The 25,278-nt window shown below is 47.3% G+C and overlaps 1 protein-coding gene across 4 annotated transcripts in view; it reads right to left on the bottom strand.

Annotated features, from left to right (window-relative positions):
- col14a1b (collagen, type XIV, alpha 1b) overlaps window positions 1-25,278 on the bottom strand; it is a 104,723-nt gene that overhangs the window by 56,529 nt on the left and 22,916 nt on the right. For all 4 annotated transcript variants that reach the window (XM_079288043.1, XM_079288044.1, XM_079288045.1 and 1 more), the window contains 11 exons: window positions 17,099-17,257; window positions 16,778-16,897; window positions 13,997-14,161; window positions 13,056-13,217; window positions 12,364-12,533; window positions 11,394-11,520; window positions 9,723-9,868; window positions 6,852-6,981; window positions 1,901-2,040; window positions 1,686-1,812; window positions 1,380-1,519 (listed from right to left, as the gene is read on the bottom strand). In XM_079288043.1, coding sequence (XP_079144169.1) covers window positions 1,380-1,519; window positions 1,686-1,812; window positions 1,901-2,040; window positions 6,852-6,981; window positions 9,723-9,868; window positions 11,394-11,520; window positions 12,364-12,533; window positions 13,056-13,217; window positions 13,997-14,161; window positions 16,778-16,897; window positions 17,099-17,257 — 1,586 coding nt within the window. The remainder of the gene's footprint in view (window positions 1-1,379; window positions 1,520-1,685; window positions 1,813-1,900; window positions 2,041-6,851; window positions 6,982-9,722; window positions 9,869-11,393; window positions 11,521-12,363; window positions 12,534-13,055; window positions 13,218-13,996; window positions 14,162-16,777; window positions 16,898-17,098; window positions 17,258-25,278) is intronic.

The following is a 25,278-nucleotide window of genomic DNA, read 5'->3' as shown; positions in this document are numbered from 1 at the left end:
GGACAAATGTCTAAACTTCCCTGACTTCAAAATTGTCTGACAATAATCTTGGTGTCTGTAGTGAAGTCAAATATCTTGGTCATTTTTTAACAGAACACATGTCTGATGATAACGACATTTCCAGGCAATGTGGTATGATGTCTGCACAACAAACAGTCTCTCACGTTAGTCTGGTGTGTGTACAGATGGAGTGAAGAAGTCTCTGTTCAGAGCATATTGTACTCCACTCTACTGCACACTTGTGGTCAAACTACAGAACAAAGAGTCTACAGAGACTTCAAGTAGCGTACAATGACGCCATGAGAATACTTTTAAAGAGACAAAGATGGAGTAGTGCCAGTGAAATGTTTGTGGCTGCACGAGTCAACACTTTCCAAACAGTTTTAAGAAATCTCATGTACAAATTCATCTGTGGACTGAATGACTCTGAAAATGGGATCATAGTTGTTTTAACCAATATAAGGTTTAGCACCACACGCTACCAGTCCAGCTGTGGAGACATTGGTACAGCTGTCTCTTTGTAAGGCATTGCTAGGCCTCCGTACTTTGATTGTTTGTGTCTGTTTTTTATGTATCTGTCTCTATGGACCCCGCGTCTGAAATAAAGTCTCTCTATCTATCTATTTACAGTTTGTTGTTTCTGAGGTTTTTATATCTTTCTGTTGCTTCCCAGTCGGATTTACAGTCTGAAGATTCAAGTTTATTGAATCAAAATGTTGTAAAAACATTCCCCATGTGAGCTGACGAAGGTTCCTGCATGAAGACTTCACCTAAAGAGACAGACGGACCCACGTTGATGTGTAATAACAAACGAACTCAGTGATCGAGGCAGCTGCAAAAACCAGCAACTCACGTGTTCTGAGAACTAAAATCACAGTTTCTGTCAACGGACTCTGGTGGCTTTGAAGAGATCACAGATTCACAGGCTTCATTCCACATCAAGCGTATCCACGGTCGCTGGAGTGAAGGCGTGCGAGCCGAAGGACGAGGTGATCACGGCCTATGCGGATCTTCAACCTTCGTCTCTTCTACAATACGTGTTATACTTGACTTCTTTCTCTACGGGGTTTGTACAACGGCAGTGAAGTAGCCATGAATATGAGAGACGAGTTTACAGATGATCTCTCCGCGGCATACGGAGGTTGCTTCATGTCGTTCTTTTCCGGCTGCACTTGTTGTCTTTCTCACCGTACATGTTGAACAAAGCTTGCGCGCCGTCTGCGGAGGCTCGTGCTGCGTTGCCACCGGCGAGAATACAAAGAGGTGAAAATATTCTAAACATAACAACTCTGTTACTGAGACTGATTTCCTGTTGTCGATGTCTGCTGCTGCCCTCGTCCACAGCAGTGCAGCGCTCTGCTTCTGTGCGTCAGCCTCACCTCGTCACCGTCTCCTCCATCTGTGGCCGTCCAGGTGAGCCGGTACAGCACCACATCGGAGGCCGGGTGTTGCCATGACACCCTGAAGCTGTCCGTGGAGATGTCGCTGCTCCTCAGACCCAGCGGGTCTGGGACGGTCTCTACACACACAAACACACACTCAGCCATGTTAACGACACACTGGACAGCTGAAGCTGTCGCCTGGGATTCATGATTGCTACTCAAGGAAATCCGATGAATTTAGAACTGTCCTTTGGGCCTAAAATGTTACATCGGTACACTTGAATTATTGATATTGGTTCCTACTTGTGGTGAAGCTGTCAGTCGCGGCCTCGGCTTGTCCCTCATCGTAGACGGCAAAGACGCCGACTGTGTACTCCGTCAGGGAGGTCAGGTTCCTGAGCAGCCAGGTCGTCACGTGGCCGACATCCACCTGCACACACGGGACCAATAAGAGCTCTCCTCCGAGGTTTTGACGGTTTGTTCCCTGAGGTATGATGTCAGCGATGAGACCCTCTCACCTCGTTGGTCTGGACTCCGTTGGTCTTGACGTACATGATGCGGTAGCCTTTGGCCTTCCTGGAGGCCGAGTCCCACGTGAGCCGGGAGGAGCTGTGGTCCACGTCTGAGAAGCGCAGGTTCCTCGCCGGAGTCAGCGGCACTGAGGTGGGAGGAGAGTCAATGTTAAACTTCCATCTCCAATCTGTGCTCGCCATAAAGTAGCCCCGCCCTGAAGCATCCCCTGCTTTATGGTCTGTGTGACTCTAAATGGACCATAATGTACTAAACTGGTGGACACTCGAGAGAATGCAGCTGAACACATGAAGCTTTGAAGGTTTCTGCCTGTTCATAGCACAGGAACACTGAGACAAATAGAATACAACAAACACAACAAACTGCATGACCTCAGACGTCATCATTACATTTAACTCGTACCTCAATCTCTGCTATATTAAATATCTGTATCTATATATAGCTATTAATATCGTGCATCATATTAGAGTCTGCCACAGAGCTGCTGTTATAAAGGGTTAGTAGAGGTTGGATTTATTCAGTGGTTTCACACACACACACACACTCACACACACACACACACACACACACACACACACACACACACACACACACACACACACACACACACACACACACACACACACACACACACACACACGCTCACGGGGGTTGGGTCAGGGTTATTGGACTCTATTTTAATCATAAAGTGAGCAGAGCCTCACTACATCACTCCCCCTCCCTCAGGCTCTGGCTCCACTTCCTCTCTCCCCCACGGAGACACTGCAAAGGTCTGAAACAACCTTTTTAATTCAGTCAGGGAATCAGATTTTACTCTGGGAAACTTTAGAATTACCGGCCTGTTTTCTTTCTTTCCTTTCTTTGAAAAGCCTGACCGTACCCGGCATCGCCTCACCTCAATTATACCGAGGGTCAGAATAAAGACAAAGCTGCAGAGGGAAAGGGAGGAAGAGAGGAAGGGAGGAAGGGAGGAAGGGAGGAAGAGACTGCCACTGCTGTAACTGTAGGTCACGCCAGGGTCAGCATGGGAATGAGGAGGAAGGCAAATTAAAAAGTTTAGAGATCGGCAAGTCTCCAAAGTTTCCAAATGCATGTGTTCGTATAGAAATACCCAGTGTATGAAACGGCATATTCCTGTGGAACCAGGTGACTCTGCAGATCAGTTCTGAATGTTTCGCAAACTATTCCGATCACAAGATTTGCTTTATTGTATTTTTCATTTTTAATACTATTCTCTTGTGCCAGAGCCAGAGAACTGGTGTCTATGAGGATGAAAAATCCACACATTTCTTCGGTCGACATGACTTTCACTCATGTACTATAATAGGTACTGATGTACTGTAACCTGAACCTACGTTACCCGCGCGGGAGAACGCAAATGTCCAGATCGGTTTGACCGGACAACAAACATGAGCCGACATGCTCCCTCGGTCAAAGTCTGTGAACCGTCTGATTCTCCTCTGGTTGTATAGAAGTCTATAGAAAATGACTCTACTTCTCTCTTGATTTATTCCCTCAGTAAACATTGTAAACATGAGTTTATGTCTCTATCTCTAGTTTCAAGTCTTCTTCAATACAGCATGATGTTCATTTAGTACATTATGGTCCATTTAGAGTCACACAGACCATAAAGCAGGGGATGCTTTAGGGCGGGGCTACTGTGATTGACAGGTCGCTAACACAGCGTTGTCCGTGTTTTGGTCTCACGACTTTAACCCTCTCACTGTGTGTTTCCACTGCATGAAAGTAAATGGTAACATGTTGGTTGCACTTAGCTCCACCTTCTCGTGTCACCTGTGGTTGCAGGAAACCAAGATGGCGACGGCCAAAATACCAAAGTCAAGGCTTCAAAACAGCAGTTCACAAACCAGTGGGTGACGTCACAGTGACTACGTCCACGTCGTACAGTCTGCGGTTGTTTGAAGCAAACTGTGCAGCTGTGTGCAAAAAGGGGCACCAACGTTCGTTTTGATTGAGGAAACTATTTTCACATTGACAAAAGCATGAGGACCTTATTTGATGGTGCTTTTATTGAATCCATTTGATCCTTTTCTTTGGTGTCATGTTTGGAAACCTCTCTTTGAAGAACAGGAACTCTCTGGATCAAACTGTGAAATGGTCTAGCAGGCTGATTGGGGATCACAGCTTGGCCCAGAGTCCTGGTACACCAGACAGGTGCAACGGATCAGCGGCTCCACTTTAAAGGACGACTGCCGCCCTCTGCACAGGGAGTTTCAGCTTCTTCCTTCTAAACGGAGGTATCGGGTCCCACGGTGCAGAACAAAGCGCTATAAAAACAGCTTTGTTCCAGCAGCCATCACGCAGGTGAACAGATCATAGCACAGTGCACAGATGCGATAGAAACCTGTGCACTTATTGATTTGACTGATTGATTGACTGGTGTTTAGCCTTGTGTACTTTCCTCATGTTTGTCTTGTTGTCTGTGCTGTTTGTAATGTCTGTCCAGATGGATGCCGTCTACCTACGGGTACAAATAAAAGGAACCTGAACCTGTTTCACGTGTGAAAGGGAAACGCTGGACAATGTCTGGAGTTCATACGAGGACACGTTCAGAGAACAAACACCTGCAGACAAAGAGCCGAGACTGAATAACGGCCTGAAAGTGATCTGATCATGGAAGCAAGAACAAAGAATGAACACAACCTTTATATTTTTGCAGATTGTCTGATGTTGTGACCTTTTAACTCTAAAAGCACAAAGTAAAAGCAGCTCGTAGTCATCACGGCAAATATGAAGTGGGATTTATTAAAGAAAGAGCCTTCAGCTTAAATCTCCATCGTGCTGCTTTCTTTATATATTCTCTTCTCTCTCTGCAGCCGAGCCTCTGTTCACCGCGGACATCATTAAAGCTCATTTGTGTCCCAACAATGACAGAAACAACGGATAAATAAACCGGATGAGATGAGGGACGAGGAGAGTCGGCGTCTGAATCAATCACTAAGTGATGAAAACGCATTAAACTCGTCCAGATGCATCAGAAGAACACGAAAAAGGAGAAAAGATATAAATACACTGTGATCAGTGCAGCTCAGAAACCAGGAACATAAACTGAAACATCAGAACGTCTTCAGACTGGGATCCTGTCACGACTTCATGAATGAACGAGTGAATGCTAAACATCGTGGAGCACCGAATGTACGCAAACACCAACAGCTCTGCTTGCATAGATGGAGGGAATTAAAGTGAATTGAGAGAGACCCCCCCCCCCATGAACAACCACCGTCTCCCTCTAACGGGGACGTCATCGGACCATGATGAGTGGGCATGGGGGGGAAACGGGACCATCGAGCACGTCGAGGGGAAGCTGGAGGCCGGTTGCCAGTTTTGTGTCGGGCAGAAATAAAAGGAACGTGCCGCGACGTGACTGGAACGCGATCCGACAAAAAACAGAAACGGAATCGCAGCGGCGGATGTTTGACCTCAAGCAGAGCGAGAGGAATGCGGCTGCTTCCTCTCCGTCGCCCGTTCGCTGAGTTCAGACGTTCAGAAGCAGGACTGAGCTTCCGACAGGAACCTTGAGGGCCGTGCGGTTCCCCGTCACACGGACGTGAGTCGGTCCGAGTCGTGCGCTGGATGAAACGTGCGCAGAGCGTTGAGTCAGAGGCTCCAACAGTCCGTCGGCAATTTAATGGAATTGGATTTCTTCAACAGTTGGAGAAGCTCATTGACGGCGTCACGCTGGTTTCCATATTTCCTGTATGAGTGAGACTGTGTGAGAGTTTGTATTTCTATCTTTGTGAGGACCAATTCGACTTTTCGACATTTCCAGTCCCACCTCCTTCAGAGGACATGAAGACCTGCATGTGAGGTTCAGGGCAGAATTCGGTTCATCTTAAGTGTGTGTGTGTGCGATGTATTATATTATACCACCTACAGAAGTACAGGTGAATATGTACGTCTGTCTTTCATGCTTTCATACATTAAGAGTGTGGACATTCAACAGCTTTCATACAGACATCAAATGAAATTCAAGGATTTTTAAGTATGTTTTTCAAGCATCGCTTTTGCCTTTAACTGTATAAACTTTGTGAGGAAACAATAAACGGGACCATGAATCCAAACCTCTCGCATGAAACACGGTTATTTATTGAGAACACGTTGTTGATTTCGACTATTAAAAGCAAACAGGCGGTTCAATAACAACACAATAGATCATTATTTCCACTTTCATAGATCGTGCCTGCATCCTCCAGAGGACGTTTGTCTTGGCATGCAGCTGATTCATTAGGAACTCCAAGGAGCAACCAGTACCATGTTCAATCTCTCAACTTCATCACAATCTAAATGTTGTGAAGATTAGTTAACACGGCAGAGCGACCAGTCTGGTGTCTTCTGCTGCGGCTGCTCATCAACACGCGGCGAAGGAAACACGACATAAGAATATCATTGATGCATCTGCTGTCTGCTTTCAACTCGAGTGCATCGTAACACATCGCGTATGGATTCAATCTGCAGGTCATCCAGTTCAAGAGGAGAACTGATGTCAGTTGTTGCACAAAGCGGTGACACGTCCGCATTTTAATAAATAAAATAAAACTGTACGATTTCTGATTCTGAGCAATTTTAACGACGTGATGAACCGGACTCTGGCTGAAGTGTAAAACAGCGTTCTGTGGTTACTTTGAATGCCAAGTACGATTTGAAGCACTTTGTTGAAGCTACGAAGAGGAACTTTCATGCGGTGTTGATTCTGGCGCCCCCTGTGGACAGCAGCGTCCGTCTACACCTCTCACTGCACTGCAGCAGGTCGGACCTTCCTTCTGCTGCATTATTAAACAGATGGAATGCATTCCAGGGAACATTTGAGGGAAATTTAATGGAATTCTTAATCTTAGCAAATAAATGACTGATTCTCTGTCGCTGGTTTATCAGTGTATAGACTGTGTGTGTGTGTGTGTGTGTGTGTGTGAGACTCACATGTGGTCTGCTGGCTGGTCATGGGGTCGCTGGCCTCCTCTCCGTACAAGGCGTACACCGTCACCGTGTACTCTGTGGCCGGAGTCAATACTTCTAGCTCCACCTCGTTCACCGAGTCCTCCACCTTCACCTGCACACACACACACACACACACACACAGCATGAAGGTAAGCTCCTTCAGCAGAGACAGGATGTCGTGTTTCCAGCTGAAGTCTTCATCTCTTCTCTCATGCATCCGTCATGTCGTCACATACTTCTCTGCACATCTACCCTCCTGTCATCCCTCCTGTCATCCACAGTCCTGTCCAGACAAGCGTGGAATCAAGCTGTGATCACATTACATCGGGTTTTTAGGTGGCTGTGGATTTCTTCCTCTAACCTTCAGCAGGTGGACCCTTTAAATCTATGTGACATATAGCTAGAGGTAGAAACAGAATGTAGTAGATGGTGAAACTCCCTTCATCACTGTTGTTCCTGTAAAACAGTTTGGAACTGTTTTTAAAAAGGAAAAGGTCTTGTTGTTAAAGTCAGCCTCCTTCTTGCCGAGTGACAAAGAACTCTCTTTGTGTTTCTCAGTTAATGTTTTGTGATTCAGATGTAAAACTAATTTCTAACCAGGCGGCAACCTCTGTGTTAAAGCTGCATTCTCTCTAGTGTCCACCAGGGGGCGACTCCTCTGGTTGTATAGAAGTCTATAGAAAATGACTCTACTTCTCTCTTGATTTATTACCTCAGTAAACATTGTAAACATGAGTTTATGTCTCAATCTCTAGTTTCAAGTCTTCTTCAATACAGCGTGATGTTCATTTAGTACATTATGGTCCATTTAGAGTCACACAGACCATAAAGCAGGGGATGCTTTAGGGCGGGGCTACAGTGATTGACAGGTCTCTGCCAGAGACGTATACGGCGTCTGTACGTCGCTCCTCCTCAGTCCATATATGGTCACTTCCTGTTCACTGGCTACAAAAAACAGCCGTAATCCATGATGGCGATGGTGAAATCGCCGAACTCGAGGCTTCAAAACATCAGTCCACGAGCCGATGGGTGACGCCACCGCGACTACGTCCACTTCTGATCTACAGTCTGTGGTTCGCACTGATCACGGTCTGAACCGTGAAACAGCTGCTGACACACTACGGCCACAAACCCAGAACTTTACCACCTTTCACTTTCTGCCAAACACACACACACACACACACACACACACACACACTAATCTGGAGCACGGAGGCACTGACAAATGTTGGTCCATCTGCTCCTCTTGTCTGCTCAGCCCATGAATAAACCGTTGTCCTTTTGGAAGCCCGAGAGAAATATGATGTCCTGCCAAAGCTTAAGAGTCACACTTCACACCTGATGCAGACTGTCAGAGGGAGATCTGTGTACCGCCTGGAAATATGCCGATGAAATAAAGAAATCCATGTCCAGAGTTCCTGCGTCGCCCATCAGCATTCTCTTCTCGCTGCAGTTTATTTACATCTAATTTGGTTCCACTTCCTTGTACTGTGGATGTTGGTAAATCAAACAGATCGTCTTTCACATGTTCGATTGATGTAAAGACCTGTCACATCAACCTAAGCGCTTTCTTTTAGGTTGATTTGAGACGTGTACGTCTCTGGTAGAGGCCTGTCAATCACTGCGTAGCCCCGCCCTAAAGCATCCCCTGCTTTATGGTCTGTGTGACTCTGAATGTTTCTCCTCTGACGAGGTCTCCCTCACACACACTGAGTCCTCGTCACTTTCTGCTTCTTTTCTTGGAAAATAGTCAGTTTTTTTCGGGACACGAGTCTTCAAAAGAAGTCAGAATGCTGCCGTTGCTGTTCACATCTCTCGGTGAGCATTGAAGCCCACTTCCTCTGGCTTCCGGCCCGGACGACGTGCCCACATGGCCACGCCAGCTGGAAGCCGCTCGGAGGCCGCAGCTTTGGGCCGGACTCCGGCGCCTCAGAGCCGAGCGCCTCCTCGCCGCTGGAACGCATCATCCTGATCTGAAGTGTTTCATTGTTTGTGCCCGGAGGGGGAAGTGTCGACGGTCGTAATGAGCTCTGGTGGGAAAGGGAACCAGACGGCCGGCTGTGCCCTTCACACCTTCCCCTCCTCTTCCTCGTCTTCTTCGCTGCTGATTCGTCTGTGCAGAGTCTGCATGTTTCAGTGTTTCCTCATATTCAGTTTTCTCTGCTTTGATCTCAGACACCAGCTGAAAGCTTTTCTTCATCTTTCGTCCTCTGATTGGTGATTTAACAGTTTTAAACCCTTGTTGTGTTTTTTAAAGGCAGCTCGGGGTTTGTCGCGTTGTTTACTTCGCTGCCTTGAGAAGATGTAGCTGTGGCAACAATTTACCTCTTTATTATTCAATCTTTATGCTTTTTTCAGAACTCGCATTTCTCACCAATTTGAGCAATTGTGTCCTCTTTCCTTCCATCCTCTCAGCCGCCTCACCTTCCTCACCGATCAGTCTGAAGAGGAGGAAGGACGATGTGCTCGACATACGGAACGCAAAGGAGAACAACAGCAAGACATCAAAGCACTCGCACTTTGAAGCCACGAAGTTACAATCAGCACGCCGTCTGCAGCTCCGCCCACTCCGACGACATCATGTCAGAGCAACTTCAGGTGGTTGACCGACTTCCTGTAACGCTCGTCCGTCGGGCCGAAGACAACGACTGTGATGTTCTTTAAAACCTCGTTAAACCACCGATGACTTGGATTACAAACCAGCGCGTCACGTTACTCGTTAAAACAGATCGCGGGCCGGGAAAAGAATTCAACAACGTTGTTCAACGAGTGGAAATGCTCCGACATAAAGGTGTTCCCACTATTTACACACACACACACACACACACACACACACACACACACAGTCCTCGCCTCCTTCTCGTCCTCGGGTTCTCCCCCAGTCAGCGGAGCGTACAGGATCATGTACCCAGAAGCCCCGGCGGCCATCTTCCAGCGGACCCACATGGTGCTGTGAGAGATGTCGAACAGCTCGAGGTCGTTCACCATCGGCAGAGCCACTGCAGGAACACAAGCACACGGCACAGACCGTAACACAACAAATACACCACCATGTTCAATAAAACGGATCACATCTCAAATCAAAATGACATTTTGTTGTTTTAAGATGTTCATTTTGAAAAGGATTGAAGCCTACAGCTGCTCTGAGACTTTATTTTAGACGTTCAGCTTCAATAAGCTCAAATAAAATCTAAATGTCAGGAAAGGTTTGACCAATAAATGTTATTTTCGTCTACATTTTAATTGCTGTTAAAACTGTTTTCAATGAATTCACTTCGCTTTAAATTGAGTGTGCGATTACAATCTTCATTTAGAATATTAAATAATTGTATAAAATCATCCTGATCTAGTCAACTCCTCTTCCATTTCTTCTGCTGTTTCGCTTCCTGTGTTTTCTATGAAGCACAGGAAGCACCACAAAGACCAGCGTCAGCGTTTGGTGTCACGCTTCACGCGTTGCCGTGGCAACAGTCCAGCCGAACCCCATTAGCTTTGTCTCAAGGTTGACCTGCAGCTCCTCCGGCGGGGAGGAGGTCCCGCCGTTCATCAGGAATCCTGGTTCAGCGTTTGAGACCCCGTGACGGGTTCCAGAAGTAGAGCTCACGGGGGGCGTCCTGTCTGAAGGCTGGAGGACGCATCATGCATCACCTGTGTTCATTCAGAGACTCCTGCTCGATCGGTGAGCTGAGAGTCCACATTACATGACGTTTCATTCCTTTATGGTCTGTCTGTCTGTCTGTCTGTCTGTCTGTCTGTCTGTCTGTCTGTCTGTCTGTCTGTCTGTCTGTCTGTCTGTCTGTCTGTCTGTCTGTCTGTCTGTCTGTCTGTCTGTCTGTCTGTCTGTCTGTCTGTCTGTCTCTCTCTCTCTCTCTCTCTCTCTCTCTCTCTCTCTCTCTCTCTCTCTCTCTCTCTCTCTCTCTCTCTCTCTCTCTCTCTCTCTCTCTCTCTCTCTCTCTCTCTCTCTCTCTCTCTCTCTCTCTCTCTCTCTCTCTCTCTCTCTCTCTCTCTCTCTCTCTCTCTCTCTCTCTCTCTCTCTCCTCTTTTACGACTGATAGCTTCAGATGTCCCACCTGACAGTTTAATTTTAAATCTTACAAAGGGGATTTTTATAATTCATGTTTTTATTTTGTGAAAAATCCCACTTTTTAAATTAAAATATATATTTTTTTTAAATATTTAATGTTATTACACCATCAGACGCCATTACACTTTTCCTCTCGCCTTCCCCTGAAGCTGATCAGGACTAATGCATAACATCTTGAGTGCCCATTCTGAGGCAAGCAGCTAAAGTTAGCTCGTTAGTAGCAAAATGCTAAACGCTTAGTTTTGTTACTGGCACACAGTCTCTTTCAAAATAAGCTTTCAAAATAATAAAAGCATTCGGTGAAGCTCTACGTGCGTAAGTCAGGTAAGAAAAGTTCAAATACCCGCATTTCCCAGCATGCTTAGGAACTGTGTGTATCCCTCTTTAAAGGACCTGCGTGTCCCCCATTGTCCTCACTGCATTCGGGACTCTAAACTCACGTGTGGTGGCGCTTCCTCTCAGGGCCGAGCTGGCCGAGGTGCGGTAGACGGCGAAGACGGCCACCTGGTACTCCGTCAGAGAGTTGAGGTAGTTCAGCTCCACGCTGCTCTCCGTCCCCTGGACCACCTGAAAGACAGAGCACACCCCGTCTCAGTCTGGATGCTGCGGAGCTGCTTTACACTCCAAGAAGACTCAGCGAGTCGGGGTTCTAACAAACAAGTGCGTTTGTCTGCCGTGTTCACAGTTTGTGACTTGAGGGAAAAAAACCTCCGATCGCGTTAATGAGCTGCGATGTCGTGCTCTTAGTCACTTTGGGACTTTCATAAAATGCCCCAAAATCATCTGTTCATTCGGAACGGTTTGAAGAAAAACAAACCGCGCCAGCTCGTCTCCAAAGAGATTTCAATTGAGTGGAACTAGATCAGATCAGCTTTGATGAAGCCTCCTAGTGGGGCAGAACGGGGCCGACGCAGCTGCAAGTCGCAAGAAACATCAAAGAAACTGGATAAAAAAAATGGTATCAAAATACGAGCTCAGATAACAGATTACAGTACCGTGTGTGTGTGTGTGTGTGTGTGTGTGGGGGGGGGGGGTTCTATCGGAGGATCTATTTTAGATCTCGCAGCAGAACATATTGCAGGATTCTGCAGATTGTTGCCGTAAACGATGCAAAGAGAGAAACTTATGAGAGAAAGTTCCTTCAGGCTGCAGAGTTGACCCCTGAAAGCCTTCATTCAAATGCTGCCGTCACATCGGCCTCTGTTCACCTGCTGGGAAATCAGCAGCAAAGTCACAACAATTACAAGAAACAACCTCTCGTCATGGAAGAGCAGCCAGAGAAACACTTCAACCGCTTGGATTAGCTTCCATGATGTGATGCAACTCAATGCAACGTTTGGTTGGGTATTGTTCCTCGTGGCGGAAGAACAGTGACAGAAGAGCGAGGATCACTGAGTTCAATGCGGGTACCTTCTCCTCCGGCTGTCCTCCGCTGGCCGGGTAGTAGACCACGCGGTAGTTCTCCACCTGACCCGGCGCGCGCGTCCACGTCACCCGGAAACTGCGAGCCGTGATGTCAGAGGTCACCAGGTCGCGGGGCGGCGCCACGGAGCCGGGCGGGGGGGCCGGCTCTCCTCCCACTGCGGGAGCAGAGGAGCAACAAGCGAAAGGGAACTCAGCAGTATGTTTTTACCTCGCTCTGATGGTTTCTCTCTGTTTTACTGACTTTATTCTGTCTTATTCTAATTTGTATTTATTTAATTAAAAGATAAGGAGGCTGCTCCTTCAACTCCTTCCTCAAATCCCCACATCCAAATATATATGTAAAGTTTAAAGGGACCATGTACAGAAAATAGCTTGAATAGATTTAACTGCTACATCGTTTCCCTGAGCAGCTGAACGGCTGTTTGTTAGTTTAGTGTACAAAGTCATCAATGATCTGGCTCCTCCCCCATTTAAAGAGTTCATAGAGGCGTCACATGACCCAATCGTGCACCCATCACGCATGACGAGTGTTCATGTTGTGGAGTCTTGTGGTTTTTTGTTGATATTGTTGCTGATGTTGTTAATGTGTCCTGTCTTGTGTGTGTGTGTTTGTAGACTACAGAGGTGCGTTAGCTCAAAGCTAACTCTGTCAATGAACCGGAGGGCGTCGCTCAAACCTTTGATCTGCTTGTCGAGCTGCTCCACTCGGTCACACACGGCCTTGGTGAGACTCTCCACGATGTCGCTCATCACGCTGAAGTCCGCCACGTTGTACACGTGAGTTTCCTCCGGAGGAGACGCGATCGCCTTCAGCTCGTTCTCATCAGCATTTTTCACACCTGGGGGGGGGGGGGGGGGGGGGGGGGAGGAGGAGAGAGAGAGAGAGAGAGAGAGAGAGAGAGAGAGAGAGAGAGAGAGAGAGAGAGAGACAGAGAGAGAGAGACAGAGAGAGAGAGAGAGAGAGAGAGAGAGAGAGAGAGTGATCAGGAAGTGGTCATGAAAGGTGTTTGAAGTTCTTGATGATGCAAGGAGTCGACGAGGTTTCTCCACCTGTTACTCGGAGGAAACTTCTCTCTCCTGAGGACGACTATTTCAATCAGACTTCATCATTTGCCTCTCAAGGCTTCCGTACATGTGACTTCATACATCAATCTGTAATTTCCAGTTTTCTACGACTGCTCTTTGGATTCTTTTAGCATCAACGAAGTCTCGCAGCATTTCTCTGTTTTAATTCATGCCGTGTCAATGAATACGTTTACATGCGCACTCATAGGCCTCTATTACTCCAGACATGACAGTAAGTTAGATCTGTCTTATTCCAAAACACAATTAAAACAGGTGTGATGTGTTGATATTATTCTGGATTCAAACAGATTTTGACACAAAGTAGCAGAACGGCACAAACGGCTCCCAGCGCTCCACTTGTCTCCGTATTTAGAGGAGATAAACAGCGTGTTCGGGCATCGAACCCTTAAACACACCAGCGATGAGGATGAGACATGGTGTCGTGTTACGTTGATCTCAATCTGAACGGCTGCATGTAAACGGGAACATTGGTGGAATATTCGGTGCACGTAAACGAAGTCGTGTCGATCTGCATCGTTAAGTCTGAGCGTACCGATGGCGAACAGCTCGATGCCGGCCTCCCTCAGGCTCCGTGCAGGAGGTATGACGTCATCCTGGGACTTCCCGTCGGTGATGAGGATTCCTATCTTGGGAACGCCGGGCCTGGACCCGGCCTCGGGTTTGAAGCTGGTCTCCTGGATGAAGGTCAGAGCCAGACCTGGTGCACGCACAGAGAAAAGGAACCCGGTGAGACACGGAGACACGATCACAAACAACGCCTGAAATACAGAGCAACACATCGTGAAGACAAGCAGGCAAGCTCCGGAGTATTTTACATCCAGAATAATGAAGGAGAAACAAAACAAAGGCAGAGAAACAAGAAAACACTCGTTTAAAAGCCTTGGTTCACTCGGTGATAGGAGCTTTCTAAGTGTGTGCTGCTGCTCTCAGCGTTGCTTTAAGTTTGCAGCGCAGGAGGTGAAACTAGGAGACACATCATCCGAGTGAGAACAAAGAACTCAAGAGAAAGAGAAGAGAAAGAGAAAGGGGAAGGGGAAGAGGAAGATAAATAGGAAGAGGAAGAGAAAGAGAAAGAGAAATAGGAAGAGGAAGAGAACGAGAACGAGGAAGAGAAAGAGGAAGAGGAAGAGAAAGAGGAGGAGAAATAGGAAGAGGAAGAGAAAGAGAACGAGGAAGAGAAATCGGAAGAGGAAGAGAAAGAGAAAGAGAAAGAGAAAGAGAAATAGAAAGAGGAAGAGGAAGAGAAAGAGAAAGAGAAATAGAAAGAGGAAGAGGAAGAGAAAGAGGAGGAGAAATAGGAAGAGGAAGAGGAAGAGAACAAGGATGAGGAGGAGGAGGAAGAGGAAGAGAAAGAGGAAGAGAATGAGAAATAGGAAGAGGAAGAGGAAGAGAAAGAGAAATAGGAAGAGGAAGAGAACGAGAACGAGGAAGAGAAAGAGAACGAGGAAGAGAACGAGAACGAGGAAGAGGAAGAGAAAGAGGAAGAGAATGAGAAATAGGAAGAGGAAGAGGAAGAGAAAGAGAAATAGGAAGAGGAAGAGAACGAGAACGAGGAAGAGAAAGAGAAAGAGAACGAGGAAGAGGAAGAGAAAGAGAAAGAGGAAGATAAATAGGAAGAGGAAGAGGAAGAGAACAAGGAGGAGGAGGAAGAGGAAGAGAAAGAGGAAGAGAATGAGAACGAGGAAGAGGAGGAGGAAGAGGAACAGAACGAGGAAGAGAACGAGAACGAGGAAGAGGAAGAGAAAGAGAACGAGGAAGAGAACGAGAACGAGGAAGAGAACGAGGAAGAGAAAGAGAACGAGGAAGATAACGAGAACGAGGAAGAGGAAGAGGAGGAGGAAGAGAAAGAGAAAGAGGAAGAGGAAGAGGAAGAGAACGAGAAAGAGGAAGAGGAAGAGAAAGAGGAAGAGAATGAGGAAGAGGAGGAGGAAGAGAAAGAGGAAGAGGAAGAGGAAGAGGAAGAGAAAGAGAAAGAGGAAGAGAACGAGAATGAGGAAGAGAACGAGAAAGAGGAAGAGAAAGAGGAAGATGAAGAGGAAGAGGAAGAGGAAGAGGAAGAGGAAGAGAAAGAGGAAGAGAAAGAGGAAGAGGAAGAGAAAGAGACCTTCAGGGTGAAAATCTCATATCATCAACAAATATCCCAAAAAATAATATAATATCAAAATCATGACAACAGATACATGAACAATAGAAGAGAACCGTGGAGCAACATTCAGTGCTAAATCATTTTTGACATGATTTGTTGGACAAATTGAAATGACATCAGACAATGAGAGGTCATCATAAAAGCTTTTTTAAAGAACAGCTGTGATAGTAAGTTAATGGCCGACGGTATGATTGCACTTCCTGTTCCCCTCTGAGGGGCGGCTGAAGTGACGCCTCGGCTCAAAGACTCAATGCAGCTGGACGAGTGTTTATTCTAACGAGTGACATCACCGGTTCTGTCCGGTAACGACGCTGCTGATGTTTCATCCCCGCTGGGTCCACTTGTTGACCAACACTCGACTTAAGAAAGTAACCGTGGCAGTTTGTTTACAATCATTTCAAAGTTGTATGAATGTTGCATGAAACTGACTCCACTCATCACATTCTCTCTGTACTTACAGTCGAGAAATGTTCATGAGCAAGTGGTTGTTGTAATACTCATTCCGGCCACAAGAGGCAGCACTAAGACACGTTGTAAATAAACCGGACTAAAAGCATTCGTGTTTTCTTCCAGGTGAGTTTCAAATTCCCCACGTTTTGTAACATTACCTTCACGTCTTTCTTTTGGCTAGAAATGTGTTTCAATCGGTGCCAACTTGCCTCTTTTAGTCCCATTTGGGACATTAATCATTAATCATTATCTGTTTGGATAGTTTTGGTTGACTTCCTGTAACTGGGTCAGATTATTTTGTCAATGCGATCAAAACGGCACGAGGTTTTCCTCGGAAGCGGTCCGAGACCACCGAGATCACCAAGACCAGTGGCCTCAGACCGGTGGTCTTGGTCATCACCAGAGTACCATTACTGGGTTCACCACAGAGAATCACACCAGAGCTTCATGAAACGGGCTCATCAAAGCTCTCTCGCTCTCTAGAAGACCTTCACCTCCTCACGACGGCTCTATAGTAAAACTGTGAGTTAAAAACAGCAAAATGAACCCGTCACTGATGAGAACACGTTTCTCATCAGCCGGGTCACAAACATTCTAACGCCGAGCTGAGACGAACTGAGGTGAATCTTTGGTCCAAACGTTATCTGGCGACTGTGATGAGTACGGAGGACCAGGATAACCAGAGGGAGGCTGGGGGGGGGGGGGGTTAGGGGGTACCTGTCAGCGTGTTGCCTCCTTTATACGGCAGGTTCTTCACAGCCTCGATCACGGCCTCTTTGGTGGTGTGAGCGTTGAGGTGCCACTCGATCCGGGGGTCTCCGCTGTACTGAGCCAGACCTGCACACACGGTCATGTGGAGGAAACGTTATACCGCAGACAAATAGTCTTGTGGATCCGTTTATTCATGTTCTTGCAAACGTTGGTGTCTCAAGTACAGTTTAAAACAAAAGATGCTGCGGACCGACAGAGTGTACGAGGTGCTTTAAAGAATCAAAGCATAGTTGTTGTTCTTTTGAGCCGGAATCTGAACCTCCTCACCGATCCTGGTCTTGTCAAACTCCACCGAAAAGGCCCTGACCAGGTTCTCCAGGAAGGTCCTGACCAGCCTGAAGTTGATGCGTCCGATGCTCCAGGAGCCGTCCACCAGGATGACGATGTCCGATATGGCCGGAGTCTTGCACATGAACTCGTCTTCAGCTGAAGGAGAAGAGACACGAACACAGACAGTTTAACATCGTGCTTCTCCTTTCACTGCTGGTGATGGTTTAAAGTCTGAACCAGATTATAGAAAAAGGATGCAAGAGTCACTGCATCCTTCATATCAATAACAACAATAATATTCAAACCCATCAGCTTATATTTCATGTTTAATGACACAACTTCAACGACACCATAACCACGTTCCTAAATGTGCACTGATTCAGCGGTTATCGTCAGTGTGTTGGATGTTATAGTCTTTCCTGTGATCGGTCAGACGTTGATGTTCTAGAACAGGGAGCTGCCTCTAGGGGGTGCGCGAGAGGAAAAGTGTAATGGCGGTGCAGTCCTGTCTCCTAAAAATTACGTTCCCCCAAAACTAAAATGCATTCTCAATTACGTTTTACCACGAACGTATTTTCTCCCTGATTACGTTTGTGTTTGACGTACAAATACGTTTCTCATCAGCATATCTTTGCTGTACTTTAGTCTTTATTATTTTTCTGTGATCTGCCTCGCCTCTGCCCCGCCACCCACGAGTTATTGACCTGCGGCCTGTTCCGAGGGCTGAAGACCTGACGATCGGGTGCCTCGCGGCGGGGACGGCTGGAGACCTCGCGTCCCGGCGCCAACGGGTGAGCGCCGCCACTCGGAACCATAAAACCAAGTCCCGGATTTCACCCGGGGGACATTCTGGAGGTATTGTGACCGGGTGATGTGCCTCGTTGCTGGGGAGGTATGAGCCGAGAGTGGCGGGGTGTTATGGAGGTATATATTACAACTCGGTGTTGTTCCCGTGCGTGGATGAGCGCATTTCTGCCGGAGACAGGCGGCGTGTTGTGGTCGTATTCTGACCGCGTAATAGGGAGAAGGAGAGGCGGTGGTGGAGAGGGAACACAATGTTAAAGAGATGGTGGAATGTATGATTGGAGAGAGAGAAGCGAAAAAGTTGGACGTGATCCCGGTGTCCAACAACACTGTCGCGCGCATCGATGCTTTGTCCGAAGACATCCTGGCTGCATTGGTCGGTCGCGTGAAGAAGAGTGAGTTTTACTCTCTGCAAGTAGACGAGCCTACAGATGTGGCCAATCTGGCCAATCGTCCGTTACCTTCGTAACGTTACGTCCGTTACCTTTTCGAAGGCACGAAAACAAACGCCACGCGCGAGCAAACTGTTCTCTCATTCGTCCGATTTTTATGCGGCTCTGTTGCTTTTTTTTTTTTAAAGGTGTGTGTGTGTGTGGGGGGGGGGGGATTGGGGGTGCGTGAACCCGGTCTGGATGTAGAAGGGGGTGCGTGGCCTAAAATGTTTGGGAACCGCTGCTCTAGACAGTAAGGAGGAGAGCTGCTGACAGCAGAGAGGATTCTGAATGAGCCAGAAGCCAACAGCAGATCCTCACGTGTGAAGACTTCTTTCTTCTCTTCTTCTTCTTCTTTTAAATGAAGGGAGGCGGTGTTGTGCGAGAGCCCGACATGCCCAACAACCCTTCTAGAATGAATAAAGCTCAAGAATAAAGCTCAAGGAAACACTTGAGCCATGAAGCCTCTGTGATTATAAAACTAAAGGTTCACTTTGGGTGAAGAGGAAACGGTAGCGCTGGTCTTGGGCTTCGGTGTAAACTCGACGCCCACCCGGCTCGGTGCTGTGGACACCGCTCACGACTCCTTAATCCTCCAGATGCATCGGAGAATGTTTCACTCAGGTCGCAGCACGTTCACGTCTCGTGAGGAGGGTTTGTGGCGTGTGAGTCAGTGGCGGGCGAGGAGGAATTCATCAGCCGTCATTTCATTCATCGTTGACAGGAAGTGAGAAGTGTATCGCTGCATACAAGTCTCTACAGTGTCGGAATGTAACCCTCCTCCCTCGGCCCACCGCAGGAGGCTCAGTGCTGCTATCCATCACCATTACTCCACCGCTCGGGAGGAATGAGCCCGGAGCTCGCTGCTGATTTTATCCACATATAAATATTATTATATTTCACTTCATTCATGTCTTGTGTCCGAGTCTGATTCTTTGCATGATTGAAATCAAGAAATATTGAAGATAATTCTTGAGTTGTTGCTGCAAGTCGGCGTCAGCCAAACAAAGAAAAGCTTTGTGTTTGTGCAGAGTCAGCATGTTGGTGTGTGAGCTCCTGTGCAGAGACAGAGCAGCAGCTCAAAGCAGGGAAGGTGTCGCTGCTGAGGACAGCTGGTCTGTCTCTGGCTGGTCTGAGGTGGTCTCTCCACGAGGACTCTGCAGAGAACAGGAACCGCTGGAGGACAGACTTATTTTGGAGAAGACAAAAGCAACAATTAAAACCAGAATAAACCAAAGTCAAGTTCTCAACTAGCAGAAAGCAGAAGTCCACAGACTGTTCTCCTCCACAGCGCTCTGCTAGAAGCTACACTCTGCTCGCCACTTCCTCATTTGGAAATTTGAGCGGCTGTAGAAATTCAACGTGAACTCTCAGAAACACATGAAATGACAACGAGCTCTTAAGAGAGCGTTACAGTATGATGTTCAGACAACACAAGCAGGTAGTGAGGGCTGGAGCGACGTCACGCTTCAGATCGGTGTTAACAAAGTCAAACACGTCCACTCATCACAAACGGAACTTCACCAAAACGAAACAACCCGTTGAGACAGGAACTCCGGTCTCCAGGGTGACGGTCCTGATGTTTGTTTGACGACTGCACTCACATGGAGGTATGATTCAACAAAGGATCCCAACTGACTGTCCATTGGCTCAGTCGCAGCATTAACACATTACTTCCATCCGCCCGTAATGTAAAAAGATTGTGCTCATCGCAACCAGGTCGAGCTGCTCATATTTCAAAAGCACCTCTCGATGTGGATGCGATCAGATTTGCAAGAATCACAGTTATTGTGTTTTCTTGCTGTTGACAGAGCACCGGGACCATCACATGATTTGGTGCACTGTTACATGTTAAGTGTGCACTAATAGATGTCTGCAGGTTGTATTAATCTGTATTCACGTCACTATTTTAAAAACCTGTGAGTGCACCGGGAGATGCAGAAGACGAACGAGAGGAGGAAGTGTTTAAACGGGTTCAAGGGTATAAAGGACGGACATTCCTCAGTCCATACAGGAAGTGATGCTGAAGGGCAAAACATCGCTTTAGAGAATGAAGTGAAAGAGGACCAGCCTCTCTTTAACAGCACGTCTGGACAATACTCGCACCTGGACAGACGGCCAAAACGGGAAAAAGACAGAGAAGAAGAAGCGATGGAAAAAAAGAATCTGTGACGGACGCATAACAAAGAGTGCAACGACACAAGAGAGCCTGCTGTGAAGATAACGTTCTGCTCCACTTCCTCATCTTCCTCCTGCATGTGACTTCTCATTGTCCTGTTTGCATTGTTGTTACATCACCGCTCTGTGTTAGTACGCTTTCATGCCGTAGTTGCAAAGTGTCTCTATTTTCACTGAACAGCTACATAGTAATTAAACAAGAGAAGAAAAGAATACGAGATGAATGTGAACGGGATGATGAGAAAGTAACAGAAATGCTGAAAAGGAATGATAAAAAAATACATAAAAGAGAGATGAGTGCTCAGTAGTGAGGCGAGGAAGAGCTTCTTCTTAAAAAGAAGTGATGCATCTGATATCTGGTTGATGTGTAATGAACAGAAGAAGAAGTCATTTATAATACGTGTAGCGCTGAAATACAACGGCGATAAGCAACTTAAAGAGAAAGAGAGAGAGAGAGGGAACATCTGGGGCAGCGGACGGAGATGAAAGTGAAGAGGAAACGAACGGAGAAATCCACTTTGTTAAAGCGACTCAAACACACAGAAGAGGTCTCAATGAATCCACTCATGAGAATCAAGAATTCAGTCATTTCAGAACCAACCACCTCAACATGGTGGACATGGATTCAGTTCCATGTCAGATTTATCATATTTCAAAGTACTAAGCTCCACACAAGCTGGGATGAACACAACCAAACAATTGACTGTCCAATCAAGTGAAGGTTTCAAAGGGAGGGCGGGGCTACGCTGACAGCCAATACCTTTGGTGTTAAAGGTGAGCTCTCCCCCCTCAGGGCTCCGAGTGCGACGCATTTATCTAATTCATACACGGCAGGAGGTCAAAAGATCAGCCGCCTCCGATTCCACCGCTACCTGACAGCACGTCAGACAAACGTCACGTAGACACAGTAGTGAGCCGGCTCTCACAGGTACAGTAGTGAGCCGGCTCTCACAGGTACAGTAGTGAGCAGGCTCTCACAGGTACAGTAGTGAGCAGGCTCTCACAGGTACAGTAGTGAGCAGGGTCTCACAGGTACAGTAGTGAGCAGGGTCTCACAGGTACAGTAGTGAGCAGGCTCTCACAGGTACAGTAGTGAGCAGGCTCTCACAGGTACAGCAGTGAGCCGGCTCTCACAGGTACAGCAGTGAGCCGGCTCTCACAGGTACAGTAGTGAGCAGGGTCTCACAGGTACAGTAGTGAGCAGGGTCTCACAGGTACAGCAGTGAGCCGGCTCTCACAGGTACAGTAGTGAGCAGGCTCTCACAGGTACAGTAGTGAGCAGGCTCTCACAGGTACAGTAGTGAGCAGGCTCTCACAGGTACAGTAGTGAGCAGGCTCTCACAGGTACAGTAGTGAGCAGGCTCTCACAGGTACAGTAGTGAGCCGGCTCTCACAGGTACAGTAGTGAGCCGGCTCTCACGGGTACAGTAGTGAGCCGGCTCTCACGGGTACAGTAGTGAGCCGGCTCTCACGGGTACAGTAGTGAGCCGGCTCTCACGGGTACAGTAGTGAGCAGGCTCTCACGGGTACAGTAGTGAGCAGGGTCTCACGGGTACAGGAGTGAGCAGGCTCTCACGGGTACAGTAGTGAGCAGGCTCTTACGGGTACAGTAGTGAGCAGGCTCTTACGGGTACAGTAGTGAGCAGGGTCTTACGGGTACAGGAGTGAGCAGGCTCTTACGGGTACAGTAGTGAGCAGGCTCTTACGGGTACAGTAGTGAGCAGGGTCTTACGGGTACAGGAGTGAGCAGGCTCTTACGGGTACAGTAGTGAGCAGGCTCTTACGGGTACAGTAGTGAGCAGGGTCTTACGGGTACAGTAGTGAGCAGGCTCTTACGGGTACAGTAGTGAGCAGGCTCTTACGGGTACAGTAGTGAGCAGGCTCTTACGGGTACAGTAGTGAGCAGGCTCTTACGGGTACAGTAGTGAGCAGGCTCTTACGGGTACAGTAGTGAGCAGGCTCTTACGGGTACAGTAGTGAGCAGGCTCTCACGGGTACAGTAGTGAGCAGGCTCTCACAGGTACAGTAGTGAGCAGGCTCTCACAGGTACAGTAGTGAGCAGGCTCTCACAGGTACAGTAGTGAGCAGGCTCTCACAGGTACAGTAGTGAGCAGGCTCTCACAGGTACAGTAGTGAGCAGGCTCTCACAGGTACAGTAGTGAGCAGGCTCTTACAGGTACAGTAGTGAGCAGGCTCTTACAGGTACAGTAGTGAGCAGGCTCTTACAGGTACAGTAGTGAGCAGGCTCTTACAGGTACAGTAGTGAGCAGGCTCTTACGGGTACAGTAGTGAGCAGGGTCTCATGAGCCAATGTGGAGCCTTTGAGCAAGGCACCGGCCTCCACATTGGACCAATGATGCTTCTCGGGGACGGAGTGTTCCTGCGCTGCTCCCAGGTGTGTGAAGGTGTCCAACAATATAAATGTGGAGCATGAAAACAAGCACACTCAGCACAAAGAGGAATAAATACATTTCTTTCCACATAGAAATCTCCACAGGATACAAATGAATGCTCTGCTGTTTGCTGTAGTTCTGTCTCTGAGGCGGCGTGAAGCCGCTCCACTGCATCATGCAGAAATGATCAGCCTTCAGTTACAGGATAACGGAGGATTAACTCTGACCGAGGACGAGGGAAGATGTGTGAACCCTTTCAGAGGACGAGATGAACGGCTCGAGAGTTCTGGTGGAGGGAGCCGTGTTCCTCTGAAATCTACTTCATTGTAAGACTGGAGCCAAACTACGTCTCCCGATCTTTCTTCATTAGGCCGTGTACACATTTCTTAGATGTTCAACTCTGCATGTCTCCGAGGCGTTCTCGAAGTTTCAAACAGTCTGCGCTCCGGCTCCATTTACCGACGCTATTACCATCTCCGCCTGGGGGGACGGGGGTTTAAGGAGTTCAGGTTTGTTGAAATCTGAAACGGCTGGAAGTAACATGCACTTAAATGTCTGCAAAAGAGTGGCTAAGTGGGCAAAAGGGTAACAACACCATCATTTGATGTCATTTTGATCTCAGAAGCCATTTCTCAGCCTTCACATCAAACTCTTTCATGACACAACGTATTCAGAGAAATCTCCCTCTGACTTTTCTGGAAGGTAGAAAATGACTGCTGGAGAGTGCAAAGTTCTAAATGACCCAAAACACATGAATATAAACCTATTATTACTGCGTCTGAATCAGAGACCGTTTCAGGTGTTTGGAGTCCTCGAGTTCGGCGATTTCACCGACGCCAGCCTGGATTCTGGCCGTCGCCATGTTGCTTTTTTTGCAACCTATGAGCGGAAGTTACCATATCTGGAGGAGTGACATAAATACACTGGATACAGCTCTGACAGCTGTCAATCACAGTAAGCCCCGCCCTAAAGCATCCCCTGCTTTATGGTCTGTGTGACTCTAAATGGACCATAATGTACTAAATGAACATCATGCTGTATTGAAGAAGACTTGAAACTAGACATTGAGACATAAACTCATGTTTACAATGTTTACTGAGGGAATAAATCAAGAGAGAAGTAGAGTCATTTTCTATAGACTTCTATACAACCAGAGGAGTCGCCCCCTGGTGGACACTAGAGAGAATGCAGCTTTAAGACACGGCCCGCCTCAGCTCCACCTCTTTGCCCATTTGTCAGATTAGTTTATTTTAACAACGGCTCCTCAGAAACCGGCGGAGACGACGTCCACATCTCATCCCGTCTATAGTTCAGAGAAAAGTACGTACGACCAACAGAAACCATGTAAATCTTCACAAAAAGACCTTTTCCCCCTTTAACTCCTTTATCTCCCGTTTCCAATCTGACAGCCGAATACCAGTACACCCCCCCCCCCCCCCCAAGATATTAAAAGATATCCGGCGCTACAAAACCGTCATGTATGTGAGGAAGAAAACGTCACGCAGCTCAGCTCTTCTGTCCTCGTGCGACAGACGTCCACGACGAACAGACGTCCGTCTACAAATCCACATTTGGCGGAATAAGCAACACACCAAACAGACCCGGTGTCCTCCCACCATGTACAGCACCGTGTACACAACAGAAACACCAACATGTCCATCAACATGTCCAAGAACTGACATATGCAGCCGTGCAGATCCACGTCTCCGCTGCCCGTGTTCCGCACGGCTCACGCCGACAGGTTTACCCGAGCCGGCTCTCCGGCCACACCGGCTGTCTGAGTGCAGAGTCGTCCCGCTCCGGAGAGGACGACGCACACAGAAACCAAACAGAGCAGATGGATCCGCTGACAACTTGGTAATTCCCAAAGTATCTGGTTTGGTTATTGTTGTTATTTTGACAAAAAATGAATAAAGACATGAAAAGCTTCTCAAAAGTATTCACGAGTTTCATGAAGCTTGATTTCTAAACCGCTCATTCGACGATCTTGACATTTTTTAGGATACAATCCTCCACAACAACATTTTCACTTCAGTAACAAACAACAACAACAACACTGATGAACAGCCACATTCGAGTTATCAGAGAGCTAAATATGAGTTCATATTTGTCAACATGGACACGTTACTTGATTTCCACGTCAGGTTTCCTCCAGAGTAAACGTAAAGAGTGAACCAATGAACATGTGGTGACAAACTGTCAGTCAAGCATGAAAGTTATCATTGAATCTATATTTTGAGAATTAGCGACAATGATCGACATGAGAAACATATCGTTAGAACTTGTTTTGCCATATTTTTCTTATCTTATTTACATTATTTCAGGTATTTATTTTAGGTTTTCAGATTTACATAATAACAGGAAAAACATC

Source organism: Melanostigma gelatinosum, assembly GCF_949748355.1.
Source record: "Melanostigma gelatinosum genome assembly, chromosome: 17".
Lineage (NCBI taxonomy): Eukaryota > Metazoa > Chordata > Actinopteri > Perciformes > Zoarcidae > Melanostigma > Melanostigma gelatinosum.
The sequence above is the reverse complement of the archived record's forward strand: the minus strand, read 5'-3'. Positions and strand labels throughout refer to the sequence as shown.